Source organism: Salminus brasiliensis, chromosome 8 (assembly GCF_030463535.1).
Source record: "Salminus brasiliensis chromosome 8, fSalBra1.hap2, whole genome shotgun sequence".
Lineage (NCBI taxonomy): Eukaryota > Metazoa > Chordata > Actinopteri > Characiformes > Bryconidae > Salminus > Salminus brasiliensis.
This window is the reverse complement of record NC_132885.1, coordinates 12,145,052-12,168,304: the sequence shown is the minus strand read 5'-3', so window position 1 is coordinate 12,168,304 and position 23,253 is coordinate 12,145,052. Positions and strand designations below refer to the sequence as shown.

General features: G+C 37.8%; 2 protein-coding genes across 2 annotated transcripts; one reads left to right on the top strand and one right to left on the bottom strand.

The window, feature by feature from the left end:
* Positions 1 to 778: 778 nt before the first annotated feature.
* On the bottom strand, positions 779 to 7,783 carry dhrs9 (dehydrogenase/reductase (SDR family) member 9). Its single transcript, XM_072685057.1, has 5 exons — positions 7,699 to 7,783; positions 3,963 to 4,286; positions 3,373 to 3,631; positions 1,358 to 1,521; positions 779 to 1,266 (listed from the first exon to the last, which is right to left on the bottom strand). Exons 1-5 carry the CDS (start codon positions 7,724 to 7,726, stop codon positions 1,043 to 1,045), a joined length of 999 nt encoding a protein of 332 aa, XP_072541158.1. The 5' UTR covers positions 7,727 to 7,783; the 3' UTR covers positions 779 to 1,042.
* Positions 7,784 to 12,691: 4,908 nt separating this feature from the next.
* On the top strand, positions 12,692 to 22,757 carry abcb11a (ATP-binding cassette, sub-family B (MDR/TAP), member 11a). Its single transcript, XM_072685056.1, has 25 exons — positions 12,692 to 12,756; positions 12,973 to 13,269; positions 13,384 to 13,468; positions 13,615 to 13,748; positions 14,487 to 14,658; positions 15,065 to 15,189; positions 15,301 to 15,475; positions 16,256 to 16,369; positions 16,469 to 16,579; positions 16,667 to 16,792; positions 16,905 to 17,108; positions 17,408 to 17,578; positions 17,769 to 17,970; positions 18,646 to 18,724; positions 18,846 to 18,963; positions 19,151 to 19,312; positions 19,395 to 19,499; positions 19,735 to 19,896; positions 20,100 to 20,303; positions 20,420 to 20,661; positions 20,914 to 21,070; positions 21,277 to 21,474; positions 21,642 to 21,848; positions 22,201 to 22,347; positions 22,557 to 22,757. The coding sequence occupies exons 1-25, from the start codon at positions 12,692 to 12,694 to the stop codon at positions 22,755 to 22,757; spliced, it is 3,963 nt and encodes a 1,320-aa protein (XP_072541157.1).
* Positions 22,758 to 23,253: the final 496 nt, after the last annotated feature.

Genomic DNA, 23,253 nt, shown 5'->3' with positions numbered 1-23,253 from the left:
TGATTTATAGGATTTCTTCACTTAGACTTTTCCATAAAGGACATGCAGTACCGTCTGCTATAACATATGCTGATTAGTTCTAATATATCAGATTGATCTGTTCACTTACCACATTAAACAACTGACACATGATTACATGAAAACATACTGAGTAGTTAAATTGCAATGTTACAAATAAGAGAACTTACCATGATTACTGGTAGGTGAAAACTCTCTTCTCATGCAGTCCTGCAGAAGTGGAAAGAACTAAACGTGCTGTCTGTTTTCATTCCTTGGTCAGATCCCAATCTCTTCCTACGTAGGTGAGGGCAGAAGTTATATGAGCTGCATGGCTAGAGTTGACTGAAGTGTCAAAGGTTCCTCAGACACAAGTAAACATGTCCCCAGTGATTGTGTAATAAACCCCAAGGACCCAATTATTTCTATTGCATTTATTCGGTCTCTTTCACTGCTTCCTTAGTGGTCATACTACAGTTGAGGCAAGGTGACCACGCATGTGATTGAAAGAGGCTAAACTGATTTTATATGAGGAGACCTGCCAGCTCTTACATCCTCTAATGTGGTGTGTCATATCCTGAGTGGATAACAAAGCACTGCGTGTATGCCAAAGTACAGTAACAATGGATGCTTTAAAGCACTTGTCCATGAGTTATGCAATGAGCCTTATTCATGTCATATTATTTTGATTCAGTTTTAGGATGGGATATTATGGATATTATTGTGGTCACAGAGACAAATATGCTTTTTCCAAAAAACAAAACCATTCCACACAAAAAGGTAGGATTTTATTAATTATTTATTTTTAGATTCCACAAGACACTGGTGTTCCCATGAATCTGTGCTTTACCAAACATGATTGTAATTAATTAACAAAAAACTATCTGGTTGAAAAAAAAAAAAGTATCTAAAAACATTCACTAAATCCTATGACAGATGGCGTAGAATCGTATGATCCTATGATGAGTCCTATATCCTATGAGGAGTCCTATATTCTTATTTAATTCATTAACATGATGTTAGCTTAGCACAATAATAATGCACTCTATAAAACGGAAACCTTGGGTTTCACAACATTCTTTGACAGTAGGGCATCGGCAATGCAGGTGGGCATGTAGGAGACAGGCAGCCAGAAGAATTTTGCGTCCCAGCCTGGAGAGTATCGTGTACGGGGGTGGACAGCAGAGACAGCATGCTCCATACAGTTCACCACCTTCATCAGATCTCCATCCAGCATCTTCACAAATTTCTCCTTCATCATAACTTTCACTAAAAAGAGGTGAAGCATGTCGTTTGAAGTCGTGATGTGAAACTAACTCTGGTCATGAATGCACTACTTTGAAAGTGCACATGGACTTACCCTTATCCATGTAGTCACTTCCATAGTCATCCTTGATGTCTTGAGGCAATCTGTCCCATAATTTCTGAATATTGTTCTGAATAACATTGATGTCAGTCACGCTTGTTTTGAAGAATCCAGGCTCAATACACAGCACCTTAACTCCAAAGTGTGCCATGTTCATTCTGTAAGCACACAACAGAATTTATAATCAGAGGTATTTTCCAACATCAGACTTACCAGAACTACACCTCCTAATGTGTAACTAAAGAATGCAGGTATTGGCCTTAGAGGGATGGATAACTGAAATGGTCTTCAAAAAAGGACAGTGAAACAGCCCCAGAGTTTTCTGAAATCCTTACATGCTATCACTCGTCTATAAGTTGCTCAACAGTATACATTTTATGCCAAACGCTACAGTCTGACCCTTTTCCTAACTGGTCCAGCTCAGCATACACTCCTGAACTCCCTGTTTTACTCTTCATTTACATGCAAAGCACATCACTACTCTACATATTTATTACATTTCACTATTAGTATAGTAACTTAGTTTAGACCTTAATCACCCTGCCTTCATGCACTCGTTTGCACATGCACATATCTGTATTTGTATATTTTTTATATATTATAGTCTTTGTACGTATTGTCTATGCACACCGTCTTGTGTTTTCACAGCCCTGAAGTAGAATAATGACAATAAAGCTGAAATGAATTTGATCAAACTGAAAAAAACAAACAAACAAAAAAGTATAAACCCTCATGTGCTTTCTGTATATGATATTTTGTGTATTGCTGTTATTATTATCTGTCTTTCTTTATATTTAGTTTTGTTTGTGGAGACTGTGGTGCTGAAGTCTTGGTCTAATAGTAATTGTACATAAGTAGGTTTAAATGTGCATGTAAAATGCTCCAAACAGAAAATCCAGTTGATTAAAATGTAGAGTTTTCAATAGGAGCAAAAGCTGAGAACCCCTAATTCCATTCTGAAATCTGCACGTTATCACTGGTCTATACATTGCTCAACACTGTAAGACTGGCATATTCATCTGATTTGCTGCAGAACCAAGCAGAACTCTCAAACAGTTAAGGACTAGTTAGGTTAAGACTAAGCATTGCGTTTCTGCTCTTAAATGAGTGGCTTTCAGCTCAGTTTAAAACACTGATCTTTTGGATCTACTGAAATATTATCCTATAACTGCACTTTATTTCACTGTATTACTGTAGTTTCCTTTATTTATTGTTTTCTTTTTATAATCTACTGTTTTAACCATGTTTGTATCTTGCTCTCATAATGTAAAGCACTTTGAATGATCTCTGTGAAAGGGATGAGCAATACAAATAAACTTTCCGGCCTTGCCTTGCCTCGCCTCAGGAGGAATACCACACAGTACATTCCATAAAACATCAGCGTTTCAAAACACCACACTATTACGTGTTCTCTGGTGAGGGCCATGGTGGTTCATAGGACTTCAACTTTTAATAAGATTCCAGAGCATGCACTTTCAACAGGCGTTCCAGTACTTAAGATCCCAACACCTTAAAAATACACACTAAGTAGGCAGTTAATTAGGTAGCCACTTTTCAGGCACACATTAGGTGGCCACTTTGCAGGCACACACTTTTCAGGGTTTTGTGATGTGGTGAAAATCATATATCACAATATTTAAGGACAATTTTACAATACATAATATTTATCATGACACACATGATCGCAGACAAAACACATCAGTAGAGTCAGATTCTTAAAAACTACTATTCAAATACTGTCCCATACTTAGTACAGTGTTTATTTGAAATATCCAGTTAAACCAAACTAAATACACTGTAGTAAAACGTGCAGAAAAGCATATCACTGTAATAAAATGTATCACTATACGATAAAATATGCCACCATATTGCCCACCCCTAGTACAAAGTGAGAGTGCCATAGATGATAAGGTGTCCCAAATTGCGACGATCTTAATGCTGTTCTGACCAGGGATCTGTTAAAACCAGTGTGATGGGGTACAAGGCTTACCTCAGACTCTCAAGCTTACCTCAGACTGTCATTGAATGCCTCCACTCCATATTTTGAGATACAGTATGGTCCTCCAAATGGACTGACCCTTCCAAACACGCTGGCAACATTGACCACGCGGCCCTTTGCTTTTTTAATGAGGGGCAGCACGCTCAGTGTCACAGCAATAACTCCATGTAGATTAACATTGATCATGTGAGTAAAGTCATCGATAACCAACCAGTCGTTGGGGGCAGATGGAACAGACACTCCTGCATTGTTTACCACTGCCCACAGACCTGAAGATCACATGCATGACACACAAACACACATAACACATCATGTATTTCTTTCTTATCATTTACAGACGAGGTAAAGTACAGTATTAAACTAAAGGAAAATGAATGAAGAATGTGATGAAGCAAGACTGTACTGCAAGCTTTGTGGTGTGGTACTTGTGAGATGGCCTAGTTTTACACATTCATGACAGCTCAAGATCACTGTATCACAAGCTGTAGTAACATTGCATGCCCAGAGGAAAGGAAAAATCCACTCTGTATAAAAGGGAGCGAGCTTTACTTTTAGATATGCATCATAGCTCCAAACACAGTGAACAGAGTCATCTCTTACCTCTCTCTCCCACCAGTGTCTTAATGATGTCTGTAGCTTTTTTAATGCTGTCATTATTAGTAACATCTAACTGAACAGTGCAGAGTCTAGTTGAGCAGGCCTTCTTTAGCTCATCCTCTCCTTTCTCTGTATAGCAGCCAGCAATTACACAGAAGCCCAGCTTGTCCAGGTGTCTGGCCAGGAGGTTTCCAAAACCACTGTCGCAACCCGTGACGTAGACATATTTCTCGGATTTGTCTGGCACTCGTTTCAGCTCTCTAAACCACCGGTAGACGTAGAATAAGACTACCAGAGCCAAGATATATAAAAACATTTCCACAAGATCTGCAGGAGGAAAAGATACAAGTTTTGAAATATATTTATCTAGAACTGTGTATTGTAAAATCTGATTCATCCTCAAATCACTGCATGACTATACTTCTGACTGTTTACCTGCATGGCCTTTATCATTCTCACTCACATTTTCATCTTGTTTGGCTTGACCACCACATTTACATTTTTCTTAATTCAGCATTGTTTCATTGTTATCTTTATTCCTGTTTTGATTTTTATTATGATCCAGTGTCGACCTGAGGAGGATGGGTTTCACTTTTGAGTCTTGGTTCCTCTCAAGGTTTCTTCCTCTCAACCCGAGGGAGCTTTTCCTTGCCACTGTTGCCACTAGCTTGCTTAAAAGAGGCTCGGACCCAGATTTCTGTAAAGCTGCTTTGTGACAACATTTGTTGTGAAAAGTGCTATATAAATAAAATGTAATTGAACTGAATTGAACTGTAACTTTCAAGCAGCGAAATGGGCGTAATGTGACAAACCCATTTCAGAAATATGTCTACCATGACACTAAACTAGTACATTGATCAAACTGAAGTCAAATTCAAGAACCAAAGAATAATTAATGCACTAAATGTCCAAATACTTTTGTCCACATAGTGTCAGTGAGTAAGTAAATAAACAAACCAATAAAATAAATAAATAAATAAACACTTATGCAAGATAGCCTGTGGTTAGTTATTTGTGTCTAGAGCACCACAGGGCAGTTGTAAATAGGACTGTAAAAGACTTGTTAATAATTAACAAGTCCACCTTTAAACTGTAGTCTTCTAGAGAACGTTGGTGTGTAATTAGATGTGTAGTTTGGCGTGTAATAGGCTAACACCCCCCCCCCACACACACACGCAGACTAAAACTGCCTTGTATGTAAATGGATGTAAATGTACCAAATATTACTAAAGTAAAAAGCAAAATCAATATGAAGAACAGACATGATTGGATGTGATGACTAAGAAGCAGTACTGGTCCTAACATAAAGACAAATTAGCAAAAATGCAGGCAGTTTCATTTTACACTGAATGAATTTGGGTTTTTTAAAAATGAAATCAAATCATCATCAAATCAAGAACAAAAAAAAACTGGCCTGGCCTTTGAAATGTAAATGTAAGGTCTAGATTATTAAGAAAAATTAATATACTTTTATATGTATTAAAATGCAAGTATTCCATTTAAAAACTACACAAAAAAAATTACACTCAAGTAAAATTACGTCTTTTTCTACACCTCACACAGTTTACACACAATCTAATCCCCTCCTAAAACTCAAGTACTGGACTCCAAATGGCTCAGCGGTCTAATGCCCTGCCACTATGGCCCAAGGGTCACAAGGTCGAATCCTGAGCCATGTCGCTTTGCTATTAGCAGCCGGAGTCGGCGCTCTGTTCCCTCATCACTCTTAAGCAATGTTGGCTGTTGTGTGTTAGCTGATGTGTCGGCAGCAGTTTGAAAAGAGGGGGCTTTGACTGGCTTCACATGTATTGGAGGAGACATTTGTTAAGTCTTTCCCTCCTAGTGTCAGGAACATTGCTAGTGCTAGGGCGAATTGCAAACAGGTCAGTAAATTGGCAGTTTGCGAGTGCGGACCACGCTAGCTGAGGCAAGGAGGGAGAACTCGAGAAATTTGGGTTCTGGGGGATTTCGAACGGATGGAACTCGAAGCCAGACCCCCCCCCTTGCCAGGTAGAGGTTGAGTATAATTGGATCATCAGGAGGAGCAGGGCTGGTGGTGGGGTGCAAGTTTTCATCACGAGAACGAAAAGGGGGAGGAACAGTTTTATAGCGCGTAGTAAAAGAGGGGTGGAGTTTGGGCATGGTCCTTACCCCAAACTTTCAGTTATTACATAACTTCATTATTAAATTGGGAGAAATTCGACAAAACATATGAATAAATAAATAAAACCCAACTACTGCCAAATCAGCAAGCTGCTCAAGTGACTCTTCCCCTGTTTACACACCACTATTTACACAGTGCTCTGCACTTTATCTATTTTCCAACATAGTAGCCATATTTAAATACCAGTATGGGAGAAGAAAAAGTGGTAACATAATAGATCTCTACTTCTTAGATGACTTCTGAGCTGTACCATCTGTACTGATACACTATACTGACAAAAGTATTGGGACACCTGCTCATTCATTGTTTCTTCCACAATCAAGAGTATAAAAAAAACCCAGTTTATCCAGCTTTTGTTGGAGTAACTGTCTCTATTGTCCAGGGAAGTCTTTCTACTAGATTTGGAATCTGATGGGTTCCTCTGCTTCACGGATCAATACTGGGGGCTTTATACCCCTCTAGCCCATGCCTGGAATTTGGCATGGTGCCAAAAGGTTCTGCTCCAGAGAGTCCTATTCTATTGACATTACTTCTCTACAGGTGCAGGCGTGCTGTATGTGTGTGCTTTTGCACATCTGTCAGCAATTGGCACAACTTAAAGTAGCTCAATGCATTCATTAGAAGGGCTGTCCACAAACATTAGGAAATTCAGTGTACCACAACGTAGGCCTACTGTAGGGGCAACCTTTGCACCCTTTTATACTGCAAGAATAACTTGCACACTTTGTAGCTACTGTAACATAAAGCTTTTATACGACTATGAGTTTGTACATTAATCACTGTTGTGTTACCGCATGCTGTTGCCATCAGAACAACACCTTGTATCTCCAAATTAGTAATTTAAGATAAGATAAGATAGTCCTTTATTAGTCCCGCAGTGGGGAAATTCATTTTACAGGAGGAGAACAAAACAAAATCAATCCAAGTAAATTTTAAGAATTGCTATAGGCCCATTTATCGTAAAATGTCAAGAACGACAAAAATGGAGATACAAGATTTTTTCTGTAACTGAAACAAGATACTGCCACATATCAGAGAATGTATGCAGCTGTGAATGTGGGCTGTAATGAAAACTAATGTGAAGTGAATAGTTGCACCTAGAAGATCTCACTGGGTTTCACTGTTTCCCTCAGTTCTCCTTCAACTGTCATGCCTGGAGCTGAAGCAGATGTATGAGAAGATAGCATGCATGGTTACATGCTGCCCACTCCTGTAGCTGAACTGTTACAGCTATTGCACCTTTCACCCTTTACCTGGAGAGGGTGCTGCTTGGTTTCACCTATGGAATACCTACCTGTCCGTGTTATGGTCTGTACCTGGTGCGTACAGAAAACAGACAGAAACAGGCTTCAGCAAATCGCTCACAGAGTAGGTTACAACTTCAGACACGAGGCCAGTGATCTCCTACAGCTCCGATCACAACTGATCACAGGTGTTAATTAAACACACTGGCTACTTTTTACGCCGGAAGCCTAAAACACGTAAACTGCGTTTTACTGAAGAGAGGCTCCTTCAACTCAGACTATGTTGATGTAGGCAGAAGAGCTGATGGGATAAAGCCATGTGCCTGCCTACCTTTTTGTCGATCGCTGAATGAGTGCATGTAGGCTTGCTTTCCACTCCTGATTACTTCAGGAAAGGAGGAGCTGGTTTTCCGGTGTTAAACGGCTGCCGTCTTTGTAAAGCGCTACCGCTAGAGTCCGCTGTTGAATACGGGACTGAGGTTGGCTTCCTATCCCACTGTCCTCCTTAAATCCTGCAGCTAGAAAAGCTTAGAAAATAAGAGTGAATTCATTCTAGATTAGACACTTACTAATATAGACTAAAAAATAAGATAAGAATAATTAAAAAAACAAATATAAATAAAAAAGAAAAAGTATTTAAATATAATAACTATAGACAACACTATAATTATTATAAAAATAATAATTACAGACAATAAATATATAAATTATAATTCGTTTTTTAAAATAATATATATATAGATGTTATATATATATATAATTATATATAGATTTTTTGTGACTTTAATATACAGTTTTATCATATTTTGATTTACTTTATATATACACAAACACACATATATATGACATATATATATATATATATATATATATATATATATATATATATATATATATATATCAGTAAATTAAAATAAGACAAAACTGTGTATTCAAGTCACAAAAAAAACTATAGTCTACATCTACCGCCATGGTTCACAAAGTGGAATCCAGACACTCTTATATATGAGGGATATGAGTCAAAAGAAATATCAACCACCGAGATACAGCCTCTCTACACTCCTTACTCCGTAAATCAACTACACTAAACTAAAATTAAAGTACAATAATAACCCGATCACGTTTGGCCATTAGTAAATTATGACTTTGGTGTTGTCTTTATTAGATTTAACTGTTTTAGTGCTAACATTAAAACCCTTACAAAAGCAGAATTTTCTTTTTGTTGAATATTCCATATGTATTGTGTTGTATTTTGCGCAAACTTATAAAGGTGAATGACTTCCCATCGCACACATCACACCACACCCTGTACTGATGTTATACCTTCCTGTCCCTTCTAATGGACTAATGGCCTCAAGGGCATTCAACCCATTTATTTCCAGCCGCATTAGAGAGCTGATAAATACACACTGGTTTGAGAATTGTTGGCTTCATTTTTGTATCTTGTCTCTCAGAGGTAAAACAAAAGGTTTTTTGTTCTTTTTGGCCACCAGTCAGCATCTATCTATTATATGTTGTCAGAGATTGGTCTAAAGGGATAAAGACGTTGGAGACTAGTGTGGTTTGATATGGTATATGACACTTAATAAAATGTATTTTTCTCAACATTATAATTTTCTTCTATCAGTATATACGTAAAAATGATAATAGACATGTATGCTTGAATAAGAAGGATAGAAGGTAGCTCACAGCAACACGTCAAACCTCTAATGCAAGTTTATGGCTGGATATCTTAATCAGCTACAAATTGTACTTGGTGGATCAGATTAAGAGCTGATTAATAACTGATAACGAAGGAGGTTTAAGTTCATTTATGTTATGTTATTCACCGAGCGAGCATTGACCTGGGATATTTTTCACCATTGTCTATTTTTGCACCATTGTCTGTTTAAGACCTAGGAAAGAGTACGACAGAGTACGATTTTAATCTTTAATCAACTACACAGATGCATTTCTGACATTCCAGTGCAAGGTGGTCATGGTGAAAAATTCCTCAGTACAGCGTAAAGAGACAAGCATATTTTTCTGTGTCAGTTTTTCCTTTTCTCCTTTTTCTGAGAGCAGATGAGTTTATGCATTGAGTCAATGGCCAGAGAGGCAAAATACTCCACAAGTGGCACACATATCAACCATAGTGCTTTTACTAATGCAATTCTCATAAGATCATTAGATATGGCCCATCTAGCCCTTTCTCACATTATCATTATGACAGTGTACAATTGACACACTGCGCTGTGGAATACTCTCTAAGGTAGTGTAATAAACACATTTACATTTATGGCATTTAGCTGACGCTCTTATCCAGAGCGACTTACATGGTTACTCATATTACAGAGGTGGGCCAATGGAGTGTTAGGAGTCTTGCCCTAACAATTGGCGTAGCGCAGCATAGTCACCCAGATCGGGAATCGAACCCCAGTCTCCCACGTGGTGTGGGAGCTCAGTGGCAGGTAGTGGTGTTATCTGTTGCGCCACACCAACCACCTCTAAAACACCTCTATGAGGCATGAGGCATGGTGTATGGCTAATATATGTCATGTAAGTAAAGCACACTATGTGCAATAATTATTAAGAATACCAGATAGTTGGTTATTTTCTTTTAATCAGTAAGTTAATATTGTTACCAGTATTATCACATTAGCCAAAGAATAATTACACTTCAGTTCAGTATATTTTTCAAATTGTTAGCAAATGCTGAAGAGATTAATGTAAAATGAAAATGAATATAAACCTGTGTTCAGCAGTGTATAGCTGTTTTCATTCAGACGTATTCATTGATTTTGACTTACAAACATTGTTATTAAGTTGTGGTGTAGTCGCATAATGCACTAGTGAATTCTGACCTTTGTCTTTTACAGGTTATTAGATAATAACAAATAGTAAAGCTTACATCCATAATCTGTTTGAATTTGTAGTGCTTAAAGAAGCATTATGTGAGAATTGGCATTTCTGGGCTTGGCTTTCCCCCTACAGATTTCCCACAAACAATGAAAGGTGTATGGCTTCCCATCACACACATCACACCACAGCCTGTTCTATTTCAATATTGTGCCATCCTGTACCTTCTGATGTACTAATGGCCTTCAGGGCATTCAACCCATTTAATTTCAGTTATATTAGAGAGCTGATAAATACACACTGATTTAGAAAATGTTAGTTTTATCCCAGTATCTTGTCTCTCAAAGGTAAGCCAAAATAGAAAAGATCAAATTTGAACCAAACCAACTTGACTCTTTTCCACTGGTAATCTTTAAGATGTACCTAGAAAATCGATAATGCCAGCCTTTGAAAGGATAATGTATATTTTTTTCACAGGAACATTAAGCCAATGTCCAACAAATCATTTTAAATACAGTTTGATTGACATTGCGACAATAGAGGCTTTTATAGGGTTCTATAGTTCTCACACTTTGGCTGCAGCCATTGACATCTATGAGTAATGTATGTACACCAAATTGATAATCTATATATCCAAGATTATTCACTCAGAATTTTTTTATAGCATGTTTAAATATTGTTTTGTTTGTATTGTGTGTATTTTTGCTAAATTTCCAGGGACATACAATGAACATCCTTCAGTGCCATTCATATTTATGACATGTTGTGAATGAATTCTCATTCAATAAAAAAAGTCTGTAAGACCACAACTGACCCAGTTTTATGTGGTTAGTAGACAGTTCTCAATGTAGTAGTCACACCAATATGGTGTGATAGAGGCATATGCACTACATGCTTTTACCGTATGGCAGGTGTACCCAATGTAATTGCCATTGAGTGTGGGTAGTAAATGTAATAACATCTTTTGAACAGCACTGCGTTTAACTTACAAGTGAGCCAAGTCTACCTCTGAACCTCTAAAGACCTTGGCCTTGCTCAATAGAAGTAATGTCTTATCAGTCTAATAGTGGGGCAGACGGGCATGGAGGCGTGTTCTGGACACCGATAGCATAAATTTAACACTCTCTGACAGTGACCATACTCTGTACAGACCTAGCTGGAACCTCCTGGGAATACACATTACAAAACCTGGTGAGTATTTTACCACTTCTACTTTTCATAATTCAGTCCAGAAGTATCTCAAGGTATTCAATAAAAATATGAAAAGCATTGTTTTCCTAATGTTTTGGTACTAAGAGAATTGGTACGATATGGTACTAAGAGAATTGTCTGGAGTGTTAGCAGAGTAGACATCCAAAAAGAGCCATAGAAAGTCCTTAGTGACTTTAATGCCAACATAGTGTGCATAGTAATGTGGCCAGTAAGTGAATGTGATGTTAAAAACACTCCAACAACATTGATTGTGGCTCATACCAGTGTAATGTACACTAACTAGCATGCCACTTGTTAATTGCTAAAGATTTGTAAAAATTAATTGCTTCCCATAAGCCATGTTAAAACTAAAGTCTATATATAATGTTAAAAATAACTCTCATGGCTTTGGATTTTCAGCCAAAGTGAATTTGACCATTCATGCTGATCAATGGGGCAGTGGTGGCTCAGCGGTTAGAGCGCCGGGATATCGATAACAGGGTTGTGGGTTCGATTCCCGTGCTCGGCAAGCTGCCACTGTTGGGCCCTTGAGCAAGGCTGCTCCCCGGGCGCTGGAGTTGGCTGCCCACCGCTCTGGGTGTGTGTGTACTCACTGCCCCTAACAGATGGGTTAAATGTGGAGGACACATTTCGCTGTACAGTCCACACTGTACAGTGACGAATACGTGCACCTTTATCCAATGGCAAATTTGATTACATAATCAGTATGACTGGCATAACTACTGCTGTCAAGTGCTTTTTGTTCCCTTGATCCCCCATTATAAGAATTTTCGGATTGGAAAGAAAAAAAAAACACAAGAAAAAAAAATAATGCCCATTTATTTAATCTCATTCAGAAAAATGAGGGGAATATTTTATTTCTGGTACTGAAAATGGTAACAACCACATGTTGTATATGTGTGTAAGTCATTGTCCTTGTTTAAAATTCATAATGTAAACAATGAAGTTCTTTAGCCTGCACAAAATACACTTTCGGCAATGCCATAGAAGAGCCATTGTTCCATAAAGAAACATTTTTGTAAGAGATGTCAACTTTTTAAATAAAGAACCTTTTAATCGCTTTAGGTTTTTAGACCGTTTTTTAATATCATGCACATTCACACATCAATTTTCATGCATGGATCTTTCTGGAATCTAAAGCTTTCTGGCTCTACTGTATGGCATTGCACAAAGGACCATTTATAGAATCTTTATATTCCAGAGTGTGGATGCAAAATCGGATTTGATGTGGTGTTCCTTTTAGGAAGATTGCTGACCAGACGAATTTACTGATCATGAAGGAAGCTCATCTAAGTACAGATCACCAAAGTATGAAAACAATTGAAGGTGAAGAAAGTGAGTGTGTTTTTTTATGCTGGATTGTAAAACAAATGAAAAAAATCCTTCATGTATGAGTGTATCTAACATTTTTTGTAAACCATATTTCTATTCCGCAGACACTGAAAAGAGGTAAGTACTGGGTCTTTACTACAAAAAAATGCCTGTGGTCAGTGCATTGTGATACAATAAAGAGATGAATAACAATACCAAGATTCATTTCACTTCACATTTTAAGGAGTAAGAGTAACAAAAATGAAGAGAAAGTCCTGGGAGTTGGATTCTTTCAACTTTTCCGGTTTGCTACATGGAAAGACATTTTGATGATGGCTGTGGGGGCTTTGTGTGCACTTGTCCACGGGGCTGCCTCGCCTCTCATGCTGCTGGTCTATGGCATGATGACCAACACCTTTGTGGCCTATGAGCTGGAGGTTCAGGAGCTGGCTGATCCCAACAAAACCTGCATTAATAACACTGTGACCTGGACTAACGGTTCTCTAGTACAGCTGGAAAATAATCACACTGTGGACTGTGGGTGAGTCCTGTAGAAGTGAATGCAATTTAGGTTTTTGTTTAAACTTAAACAAATGCATGTTGGCAAATGTAATTGATCAGATCAATCAGATTTTGATTATGTTCTCTTACACAGTGTGGATATTGAGGCTCAAATGACTATGTTTGCTTATTATTATGTCGGTGTTGGACTGGGAGTGCTAATTCTTAGCTACTTTCAGGTATGACAAAAACCTTCTACTATACGTATTAATTGTTTAAGGTACACAACTGATGCACTATGTGTTGTTATTATAAACCAACTATAAATATATATAAATATACATACAAATTATTAAAAAATGAAATATATACCTTCTTATTTCAGATTGCCTTGTGGGTTACTGCAGCTGCAAGGCAGACACAAAAAATACGGAAAACATACTTCAGGAAGATTATGTGTATGGAAATTGGCTGGTTTGACTGCACTTCTGTTGGCGAGCTGAACACAAAAATATCAGAGTAATTTGTGCCTCCTGATTTTTTTGTTTTGTTTAATTGAAACATAACATCAACATTTCTTAATTTTGTGCATAAAATAATTTAGCACTCTTAAAAGTAAAGGTGCCAAAGGTTTTTCTTTGCACAATGCATTTTTTTAAGTTTAAAAGTAACTTTTATTTTATTATATAAGTTTGCACAAGCCTGGATTCCTCAAATAACCCTTCAATAGATAATTATATATATATATATATATATATATATATATATATATATATATATATATATATATATATATATATTACAAATGAGTTGTGTTTAAAGTCTAAAAAACTTTATTATATATAACTTCATTATTATATTTAAAGGTTTACATTTACATTATGTGAAGGTTCTTAAACCTATAAATGGTTCTTTACACTTGCAGTTCTCTATTTTGAAGTGGTAATTCTATAGCAATGCTCAAAGAACTTTGTTCTCTTTGAGAACTCAAATAACTAGTAGTGCACTGTAAATAAACTGTAAATAAAAATAAAAATGCTAAGAAATGACATGCCATATAAGCATTCTAAAATTATCAAGAAAACTGCCCAGCTTTGACAAAAGAATATTAGAAGAATATAAGAAACTATATCATATATATTAGTTATTATTGAATAGTTAATATTTATTATTGTATATAATAGTAACATTTCAATATAGAAATTACATTTTACATTTAATATATGTAATTGTGTATTTTCTTCTTTGTGTAAACAGTGATATTAACAAGATCAACAATGCGATAGCTGACCAGGTAGTGATCTTCATTGAGAGGATCTCAACGTTTATCTTTGGTTTCCTGGTGGGCTTTGTTGGAGGATGGAAACTGACACTGGTAATAATTGCAGTGAGCCCTCTGATTGGATTGGCCGCAGGACTAATGGCCATGGTCAGTACTAATTTATTCATTAGAATACAACTTTCTTAAAGAATTAACTGAATGTACAATCTTGTTATCACATTTTGTTACATTTCTAATGACACATTTTGTTAAAGTGTAAATAAATGAACAAATCCTCTGCAGGAGACAAAAATATTTGTTTTAATGTATAAAAAAGGACATAGTTAATGTGCCTTTAGGTTTGTTGATAGCACATTTAATGTCTTCTTTTTTGCTAAACATTGAGCAAATAAATAGCATGTTTGGTGTGGAATGTGCATAAGTGTGACTCTGAGAATGTGAACTAATTTACTCAATACATTTGCATAAGACTACATGTTTTCCCACAGATACAGTTTACTATCACTAGATTTGATTGGCTCAAGCTGGTTTAATGGATGTGGTGTGTTTGCAGGCAGTAGCAAGGCTGACAGGTCGTGAGCTGCAGGCTTATGCTAAAGCTGGAGCCATAGCTGATGAAGTTCTCTCATCTATCAGAACAGTAGCAGCATTTGGAGGAGAGAACAAGGAGACAGAGAGGTACTGAATAATGTCTTCTTCTGTATTTGCTCTTTAAATGACCCTGAAGAATTACTGCTAAACTGTGGTACAGTACAGTAGTATAAAGAGGCAATTCTTTTAAATCTCCAGATATGACAAGAATCTTGAAGAAGCTCAGACCTGGGGAGTGAAGAAAGGGACAGTCATCGGCATATTTCAGGGTTACCTATGGTGCATCATATTCCTCTGTTATGCCCTAGCTTTCTGGTATGGCTCCAAGCTTGTAATTGACACTAATGAGCTCACACCTGGAACCCTCATCCAGGTATGGACCATTCTCAAAGAGTTTAGCTCATACCTCCATCATGTCTCATAATACTACTTTTACATTCAAATCACTAGTGTTACAGATGTATACACACTCACAGAGCACTTTAGGAACATACGTGGGCCTTCTTCTGCTCTTAAAACAGCCTCAAATCGTCATAGTCAGGACCGCTGACTTTTGAGGGCTTGTCCTGTCCATGAATTCTTGCTTGAAAAAATGTATTTATCAGACCAGTCTATGTCTTTTTTTAGTCTTCAACTGTCCAGATATGTTGAGCTTGTGCTCACTGCAGCCTCAGCTTTCTGTTCTTGGCTGACAGGACCCAACATGGTCTTATCCTGTTGTAGCGTATCCATGTGTTGCACCTTCTAAGATGCTATTCTGCTCACCAAAATTGTACAGAGTGGTTATCTGAGTTACTGTAGCCTTTTTGTCAGCTCGATCAAGTCTGGTTATTTTCTATAGCCAAAACATTAGTACCCCTTCCTAATATTGAGTAGGACTCACTTGTGCCACCACAACAGATATGACCATTCAAGACATGGACTCCACAAGACCTCCACAAGAAGGTGTTCTGTGGTATCTGGATGCAGCAGATGCCAGACAAATCCCACAAGACCTGCATGTTTTGTAGTGTTTTGACCTTGTAGCCTAGTTATCAACTTCAAGAACTGACTGTTCACTTGCTGCATAATATGTCCCACAAAGTGTCAGATTCACCTGTCAGTATAAACTGCCTGTAAGCATTTTTGTTTTGTTTTGTTATTTTATCTTCAGGTGTTCTTCGGCGTGCTCATTGGAGCCATGAACCTAGGTCAGGCTTCCCCATGTCTAGAGGCCTTCGCTTCTGGTCGCGCTGCAGCCAAGAGCATCTTCGACACAATTGACAGAGTATGGTTCACAGTGACACAGTAACAGCTCACTCAATGAACCTTTATGTCTTTGTCAACACAGACAGACTCATCACTGCCAACCTTTGTGTTCATACAGAGACCAAAAATTGATTGCTTCTCAGAGGAAGGGCACAAGCTAGAGAAAGTCAAAGGTGACATTGAATTCCATAGTGTTGAGTTCAACTACCCCTCCAGACCTGAAGTTAAGGTTAGACACTCCTGTGTTGTTGTTTTTTCCCATTCCGCATTTCTCTTATAACTTGCAAATATTCAGCCTGTATATCATTTCTTGTAGATTTTAGATGATTTAAACTTGCTGGTTAAAGCGGGGGAGACGACAGCATTTGTGGGACCCAGCGGATCTGGCAAAAGCACTGCAGTCCAACTCATTCAAAGATTTTATGACCCCAATCAAGGAATGGTAATCCAAACCAGTCAAACAGTGCAACCTTACCTTAAAAATGCTGTAATTGACCGTAGTAAAGCATGAAGACAAGTTATGTGATGATGAACTACGATTTCCCTTATGTTAGGTCACCCTGGATGGCCACGACATTAGAAGCCTGAATATCCAATGGCTGCGTTCATTGATAGGTATTGTAGAGCAGGAACCTGTTCTTTTTGCCACCACCATCTCAGAGAACATTCGCTATGGCCGACCAGGAGTCACCATGGAGGAGATCATAAAAGCTTCCAAAGAGGCCAATGCTTACAACTTTATCATGGACCTGCCACAGGTAAATAACCAGAACCTTATCATACACAGTGGTATCTAAATTGGCAGTGGGTTGTCTTATCTACAGGGGGGTGGTGTAGTGTGGTCTGCACCTTGATACAAGTGCAGTGTTTCACAAGGCAAGATTTCTCAGTGCCTTTTAAAAGGTCTGTACTGTTCTGTAAGCATTTGCCTTATAATGCATGGTTTTGACTTTCCTTTTTAAATGAATGAGCATGGCACACCGTCCCACAGATGGAAAATAGGCTGTAAGGCTGTCAATTTAAACCTCCCACATAACATGCTAATTGTCTGGCGCAGAAATTCGATACACTAGTTGGAGAGGGCGGAGGCCAGATGAGTGGTGGGCAGAAGCAGAGGATTGCAATCGCTCGAGCTCTGGTCAGAAACCCCAAAATACTACTACTAGACATGGCCACATCAGCCCTGGACAATGAGAGTGAAGCTGTGGTGCAGGAGGCTCTTGACAAGGTGAGACCAACCAGCAGCACCTTAAAATCTGCAGCAAATACAATATTCTGCACTGCTGTTTTTACCTTCTCTTACTAACTTTGATCAGTTAGTGCTAGAAACGCATCTACACTTTCCAACCATATATTTTCTGTAGTAAATAATCTGTGGTAATATTTAGTTTTTAATGGTGTTGTTTTTTTTCTGTCAGGCTCGCATAGGCAGAACCACCATCAGTATTGCTCATCGTCTGTCTACGATCCGCAACGCCGATGTGATTGTGGGCTTTGAGCATGGACGTGTTGTGGAAAGGGGTTCACACAGTGAGCTACTGGACAGAAAGGGTGTCTACTTCACTCTTGTTACCCTCCAGAACCAAGGAAGTGAATCATCCAATCACAAAACAAATAACTGTAAGTATGTTCCACATTTGATGTTTCATACATTCATTTCATGTAACAGTTTTTATTGTAAACAGCATTTAGGACAGGAACACACTGGAGGGCCCGTGCCCAGCACAGTTCAGTAATTTTCTGCTCAAACTCATCTGAAAATTGTCAGATTTAGTAGGTGAGTTAGGTTAGTTAGGTGAGCCCTGCTATCCTGGAGGGTTGAAGTTATAATAATAATAATAATAATAATAATATAGTGTGACAATGCAATCAGAGAACGGACATGGATCGTTTTAAGGTAAAGTATTATGCATATAACACTTCAGTATATCCCCATATCAAGGTATCGACTCATATCACAGTGTTCACAGTATTCTGTGTATTGTGTTGTATCATAGACAGAATTTGATCTTGTGGCTAACATATTCCCTTATTGCTGTTGTATTAAGGTCAAGCCAGCAAATTGGCTTGGGGCTATTGTGTTAGAGCAGGACACTGTAAAGCACAACATTTATTTTCATAATTGTAATAATGTTGATGCTCTAAAAGCTGAAAATAAAGGCATGTGTTTAGAAGCTCCTTATTTTTGCTGTACTGACTTAACATGTTATCATATCAAATAAATGATGAATTCTGCAAAATTGTTACACACCCTAAAAAACTAAAGTAATTTGGTTTGTCTTGCTGAAGCCCCAGCATCTGAAACAAGCATCCCTGAAGATGATGGATTCAAAAAAAGAAGTTTCAGCAGGGGGAGCTATAAGTCTAGTTTAAGGTAAAGTACATAAAATGTATTCTACTTAAAATAATCTCCAGAATCATTAAGTTAAGTAGAAATAGGGATGTTTGGAGTAGTGGATTATGTTCAGTTACAAACATGAGCTAAATGTTAACAGGAAATCCTTGCGAATGAGGTCACAGTCTCAAATGTCAAACACCTTCATTGATGCCATTTCTGGAGAACTGAGATTTGATTTGGACAGTTTAAAACTGGACACAGCTGAGGAAAATCAGGTATTTTTTTTCTGGATTCAACTTTAGTGGAGCTGATTTTAAAAGTGTTACACTGTGCATTTTACACTGTATGGGTCAAATCAATGGATTCTCATTTCTATGGTAGATAGATGATAATGTAGGTTAACTGTTTTGTTCTCAGCTCATGCACTTGCATTTAATTGCATTTAATTGTATTTTATTTTAGGAATTTGATGATTCAGTGAAGTTGGCTAAATCAGCATCTGTGGCTCGAATTCTGAAGTACAACCAACCTGAATGGCCATACATGTTCCTGGGCTCTTTAGGAGCAGCTGTAAATGGATCTGTCAACCCTATCTATGCCCTCTTATTCAGTCAGATTTTAGGGGTGAGAGGCATTTTTAAGTCTGCAATCCAGACATAGAATTTACCACATGACACAAAGATAATCCTGTTTCTCTGTTGTGTAGACATTTGCTATCAGAGACCTGGATGAACAGAGAGAGCAGATTAATGGGGTTTGCGTTCTGTTTGTCATTGTGGGATGTATGAGCTTCTTCTCACAGTTCTTACAGGTATGATTCTGTATATTTCTATAAAATAGCATCACATGTTTTTTTTCAGCACAGTTATCAGAGCACAGAGCATACTATTTGCCATGTTTATCTATCTATTGTATGTCAAGTGGAATTGTAAAATGTTTGAAAATGAATATGACAAGATACTATATCTCCTTGTATGATATTTGGATAATGACAGTCTCATTATGTGGCAGATTAAATATTCTTTTGGGATGTTTATGTATTACAGGGTTATGCTTTTGCTAAATCTGGAGAGCTGTTGACTCGCAGGCTGAGGAAAGTTGGCTTCCAGGCCATGCTTCAGCAGGAGATCGGATGGTTTGATGATCCTACAAACAGTCCTGGAGCTCTTACCACTAGACTGGCTACTGATGCATCCATGGTGCAAGGGGTGAGTAGGCCTGGCCACAACACTGTGGTTTGATTCCCACTCAGGCAGGCACACCATGTTATACTGCTTAATTTATCCAATTCTATAACATGAGTCTTTTACAAGGTAACAAGTTTAGCTGCATGGATCAAGGCTTAGGTTCAGTACACTTTAGGTTGCAGGTTCATTAATTGAATATTTGCTTTGTGTTGACTCTTGTTTAGGCTACTGGCTCTCAGATCGGCATGATTGTTAACTCACTGACCAACATTGGAGCCTCGTTCATCATTGCATACTCCTTCAGCTGGAAGCTGAGTCTGGTGGTGACCTGCTTTCTCCCTCTGATCGGCCTCTCTGGAGTCTTCCAGGCTAAAATGCTGACTGGGTTTGCTAATGAGGACAAGAAAGCAATGGAAGCAGCAGGGCAGGTGATATGCGTTATGTGTTATGCCAATATTAAAGAAGCTTAAATGCTGCATATATACAACCGATCCCTGATTTATTAGTTTTAGATGGATTTGTGATTCTAGATCTGTTGCAACAGGTGTCCAGTGAAGCTATGGCCAACATCAGAACCGTTGCAGGTTTGGCTAAAGAGAAGCAGTTTGTGGCTCTCTATGAGCAGCAGCTGGAGGCCCCCTACAAAGCAGCAAAGAAGAAGGCCAACGTCTATGCTGTCTGCTTTGCCTTCGCGCAGTGTGTTATCTTGATGGCATATGCAGCCTCTTTTAGATATGGTGGCTATCTGGTTAACTATGAGGGACTTCACTATGTGGTTGTTTTTAGGTAAGATCTGAAAAATGTTCATGATATATACTAAAGCTTGCACAGATTGTTGCTATTTCTGATCATGTAAATCAGCTAATGGCTCATGACTGATATTTAAGGTGTCCCTTTGCAGAATTGCAATGAACCTCATATAAATATTTATTGCAAATATATTTTGTGTATGTATATGTTTGTTGAATGAACTATTATAAGGTGTATAATATGTATTGTCAGTTCTTTTAATTAATGCAATTTGGTTGGAACCTCTAGAGTAATCGCTGCTATTGTAACCAGTGGAACAGCTCTCGGAAAAGCTTCATCTTTTACGCCGGACTACGCCAAAGCCAAAATAGCTGCTGCCCAGTTCTTTAAACTTCTGGACAGAGTCCCTAAAATTAACATTGGTCAAACACAGGGGAAAAAATGGGTATGAATGCTATGCTTCTTGTTATAATAATAATGATAATAATAATGATAAACAATAATAGAGTAATAACAATCATTATTCTTATAATAACTCAAATTAAAGTCCTTCTGCTTTTTAGTCATATGAACTATTAATTTTATTTTTTATCCAGAAAAATGACCTGGCTTTGGAAATATTTGATGATTCTTTCTTGCTTTATCTCACAGGATCATTTTAAAGGTAGGGTTGAGTTTAAGAACTGCATGTTTACATACCCAAGCCGGCCAAACATCCAGGTGCTAAGGGGACTAGAGGTAGAAGTGAATCCTGGCCAGACACTTGCCTTTGTGGGCAGTAGTGGATGTGGCAAGAGCACAAGTGTTCAGCTCCTGGAGAGATTCTATGACCCAGACCAAGGCCAAGTGGTGAGAAACCATTTTTTTATAGCTCTAGCTCAGAAAGACTAAATTGTACATATATTAGTAAAATTATGTGGTAAATGTCATCAGAACATTTTCAGCATTTTAGAAAATTATTAGAGATTAAAAATGAAAATGTTTGGATCTAATTATATATTTTGCCTTGTCTCTAGTTGATAGATGGACACCCATCCCATGGTGTTAATGTACCATTCCTGAGGTCTCAGATTGGAATTGTGTCTCAAGAGCCTGTGCTTTTTGACTGCACTATAGCAGAAAACATTCAATATGGAGATAACTCTCGCCTTGTCAGCATGGAAGAGGTTATAGAGGCCTCTAAGAAGGCATATCTGCATGATTTTGTGATGTCTCTACCTGATGTAAGTAAAATAAAAGGATTGTGAGTATGTTTTGTTGTGAGTAGTTTTAATAATTCAATTAATAAAATGATTAATAATTATTTAAGTAATAAGTAATAATTGTTTATTATCATTACATAATATAATAACACAGCTTAGTCCCAAATTCATGCTACTTCTGTTCATGGTATTTACTTAGTACTGCAAAATATGTTGTGCCACACTCTGCTGGCTATATAGCGAGATAGTCTTGGATACTTAGAAACATACACTCGGGTTATACTGTCCTACTTGCAAAGTAAATATTACAATCTGTCCATAACATTACTGAACAAACTCACAGCCTCTTGTCCTCTTTCTGTCTGGTTTATAGAAATATGAAACCTCAGTTGGAGCTCAGGGTTCTCAGCTTTCTAGAGGGCAGAAGCAGCGCATAGCCATCGCTCGCGCCATTATCAGAAACCCCAAAATCCTTCTGCTGGATGAGGCTACCTCTGCCCTTGACACAGAAAGCGAAAAGGTATCTGTTAGCATTTTGTTTAATGTAGCCTGATATAAGCTCAGAAAATGTGATATCTGTCTCTATTAATATAGTGCATCTATGGTTTTGCTATGAAATTGTATTTGTAGAGTACAGCCACAAATCACACCAGGTATCAAATGTCCTGTGTTCATCACATGTCTATTTTTTTGTTGTTAAATCTCCTTTTCACTTTCCCAAATGTTCAGACAGTCCAGGCAGCACTGGATGAAGCTCGGCGAGGTCGCACCTGCATTGTCATCGCCCACAGACTTTCCACCATTCAAACTGCAGATATCATCGCAGTGATGTCGCAGGGTGTTGTCATAGAGAAAGGAACACATGAAGAGCTGATGGCAAAGAAAGCGGCCTACTACAAGCTGGTCACTACTGGTGCACCCATTAGTTAAAAACAATAATGTGGGGTACATTAACTGTGATATAAACACAAAGTAAAAGTACAATTTTAGGTATTTGTGGTTGGTATTTATTCAGTACTTTACTTTTGTATTTACGCTAATGAAAATGAATAATGCTAAAGCCTTTACCTGTTTAACTTTGTAACTAATCTTGATATTCAGTTTCTGCCTTTTTAAGTAGCCAGATAGTAGATAATTTTAAGAATATATACTGTATATATACATTGACGTTTGACCCCAAATTCGATCATTCAGCCAAGACATACTTGTTGTCCAAAGTTTTCTTCTTTAGTTTTACACAAAAGCCAGCAGGCTCATGTAGTATAACTCATTTGGCTGACAGACCTCTAATCTACTAAAATTTGTTGAGGAAATGGTTTCATAGCAAGTTCATAACATGTTCCAAGCTTTAATGATAGATGGCTCTTCATTGAACCCTTTAAAATGGTTCTGCATATGCTTGTGCATTATATGTATTACAGCTGCT

Bases quoted from the DNA above. Each gene is read 5' to 3' on its own strand.
- abcb11a (XM_072685056.1), top strand. From the start codon at position 12,692: ATGAAGGAAGCTCATCTAAGTACAGATCACCAAAGTATGAAAACAATT. The intron at 18,725-18,845 runs GTAAAGTACATA...AAATGTTAACAG, and splicing joins AGCTATAAGTCTAGTTTAAG to GAAATCCTTGCGAATGAGGT. The intron at 22,348-22,556 runs GTATCTGTTAGC...CCAAATGTTCAG, and splicing joins TTGACACAGAAAGCGAAAAG to ACAGTCCAGGCAGCACTGGA.
- dhrs9 (XM_072685057.1), bottom strand. From the start codon at position 7,726: ATGCACTCATTCAGCGATCGACAAAAAG. The intron at 4,287-7,698 runs GTAGGCAGGCAC...TTCCTCCTGCAG, and splicing joins ATTCAGCGATCGACAAAAAG to ATCTTGTGGAAATGTTTTTA. The intron at 1,267-1,357 runs GTAAGTCCATGT...ACCTCTTTTTAG, and splicing joins AAGTGACTACATGGATAAGG to TGAAAGTTATGATGAAGGAG.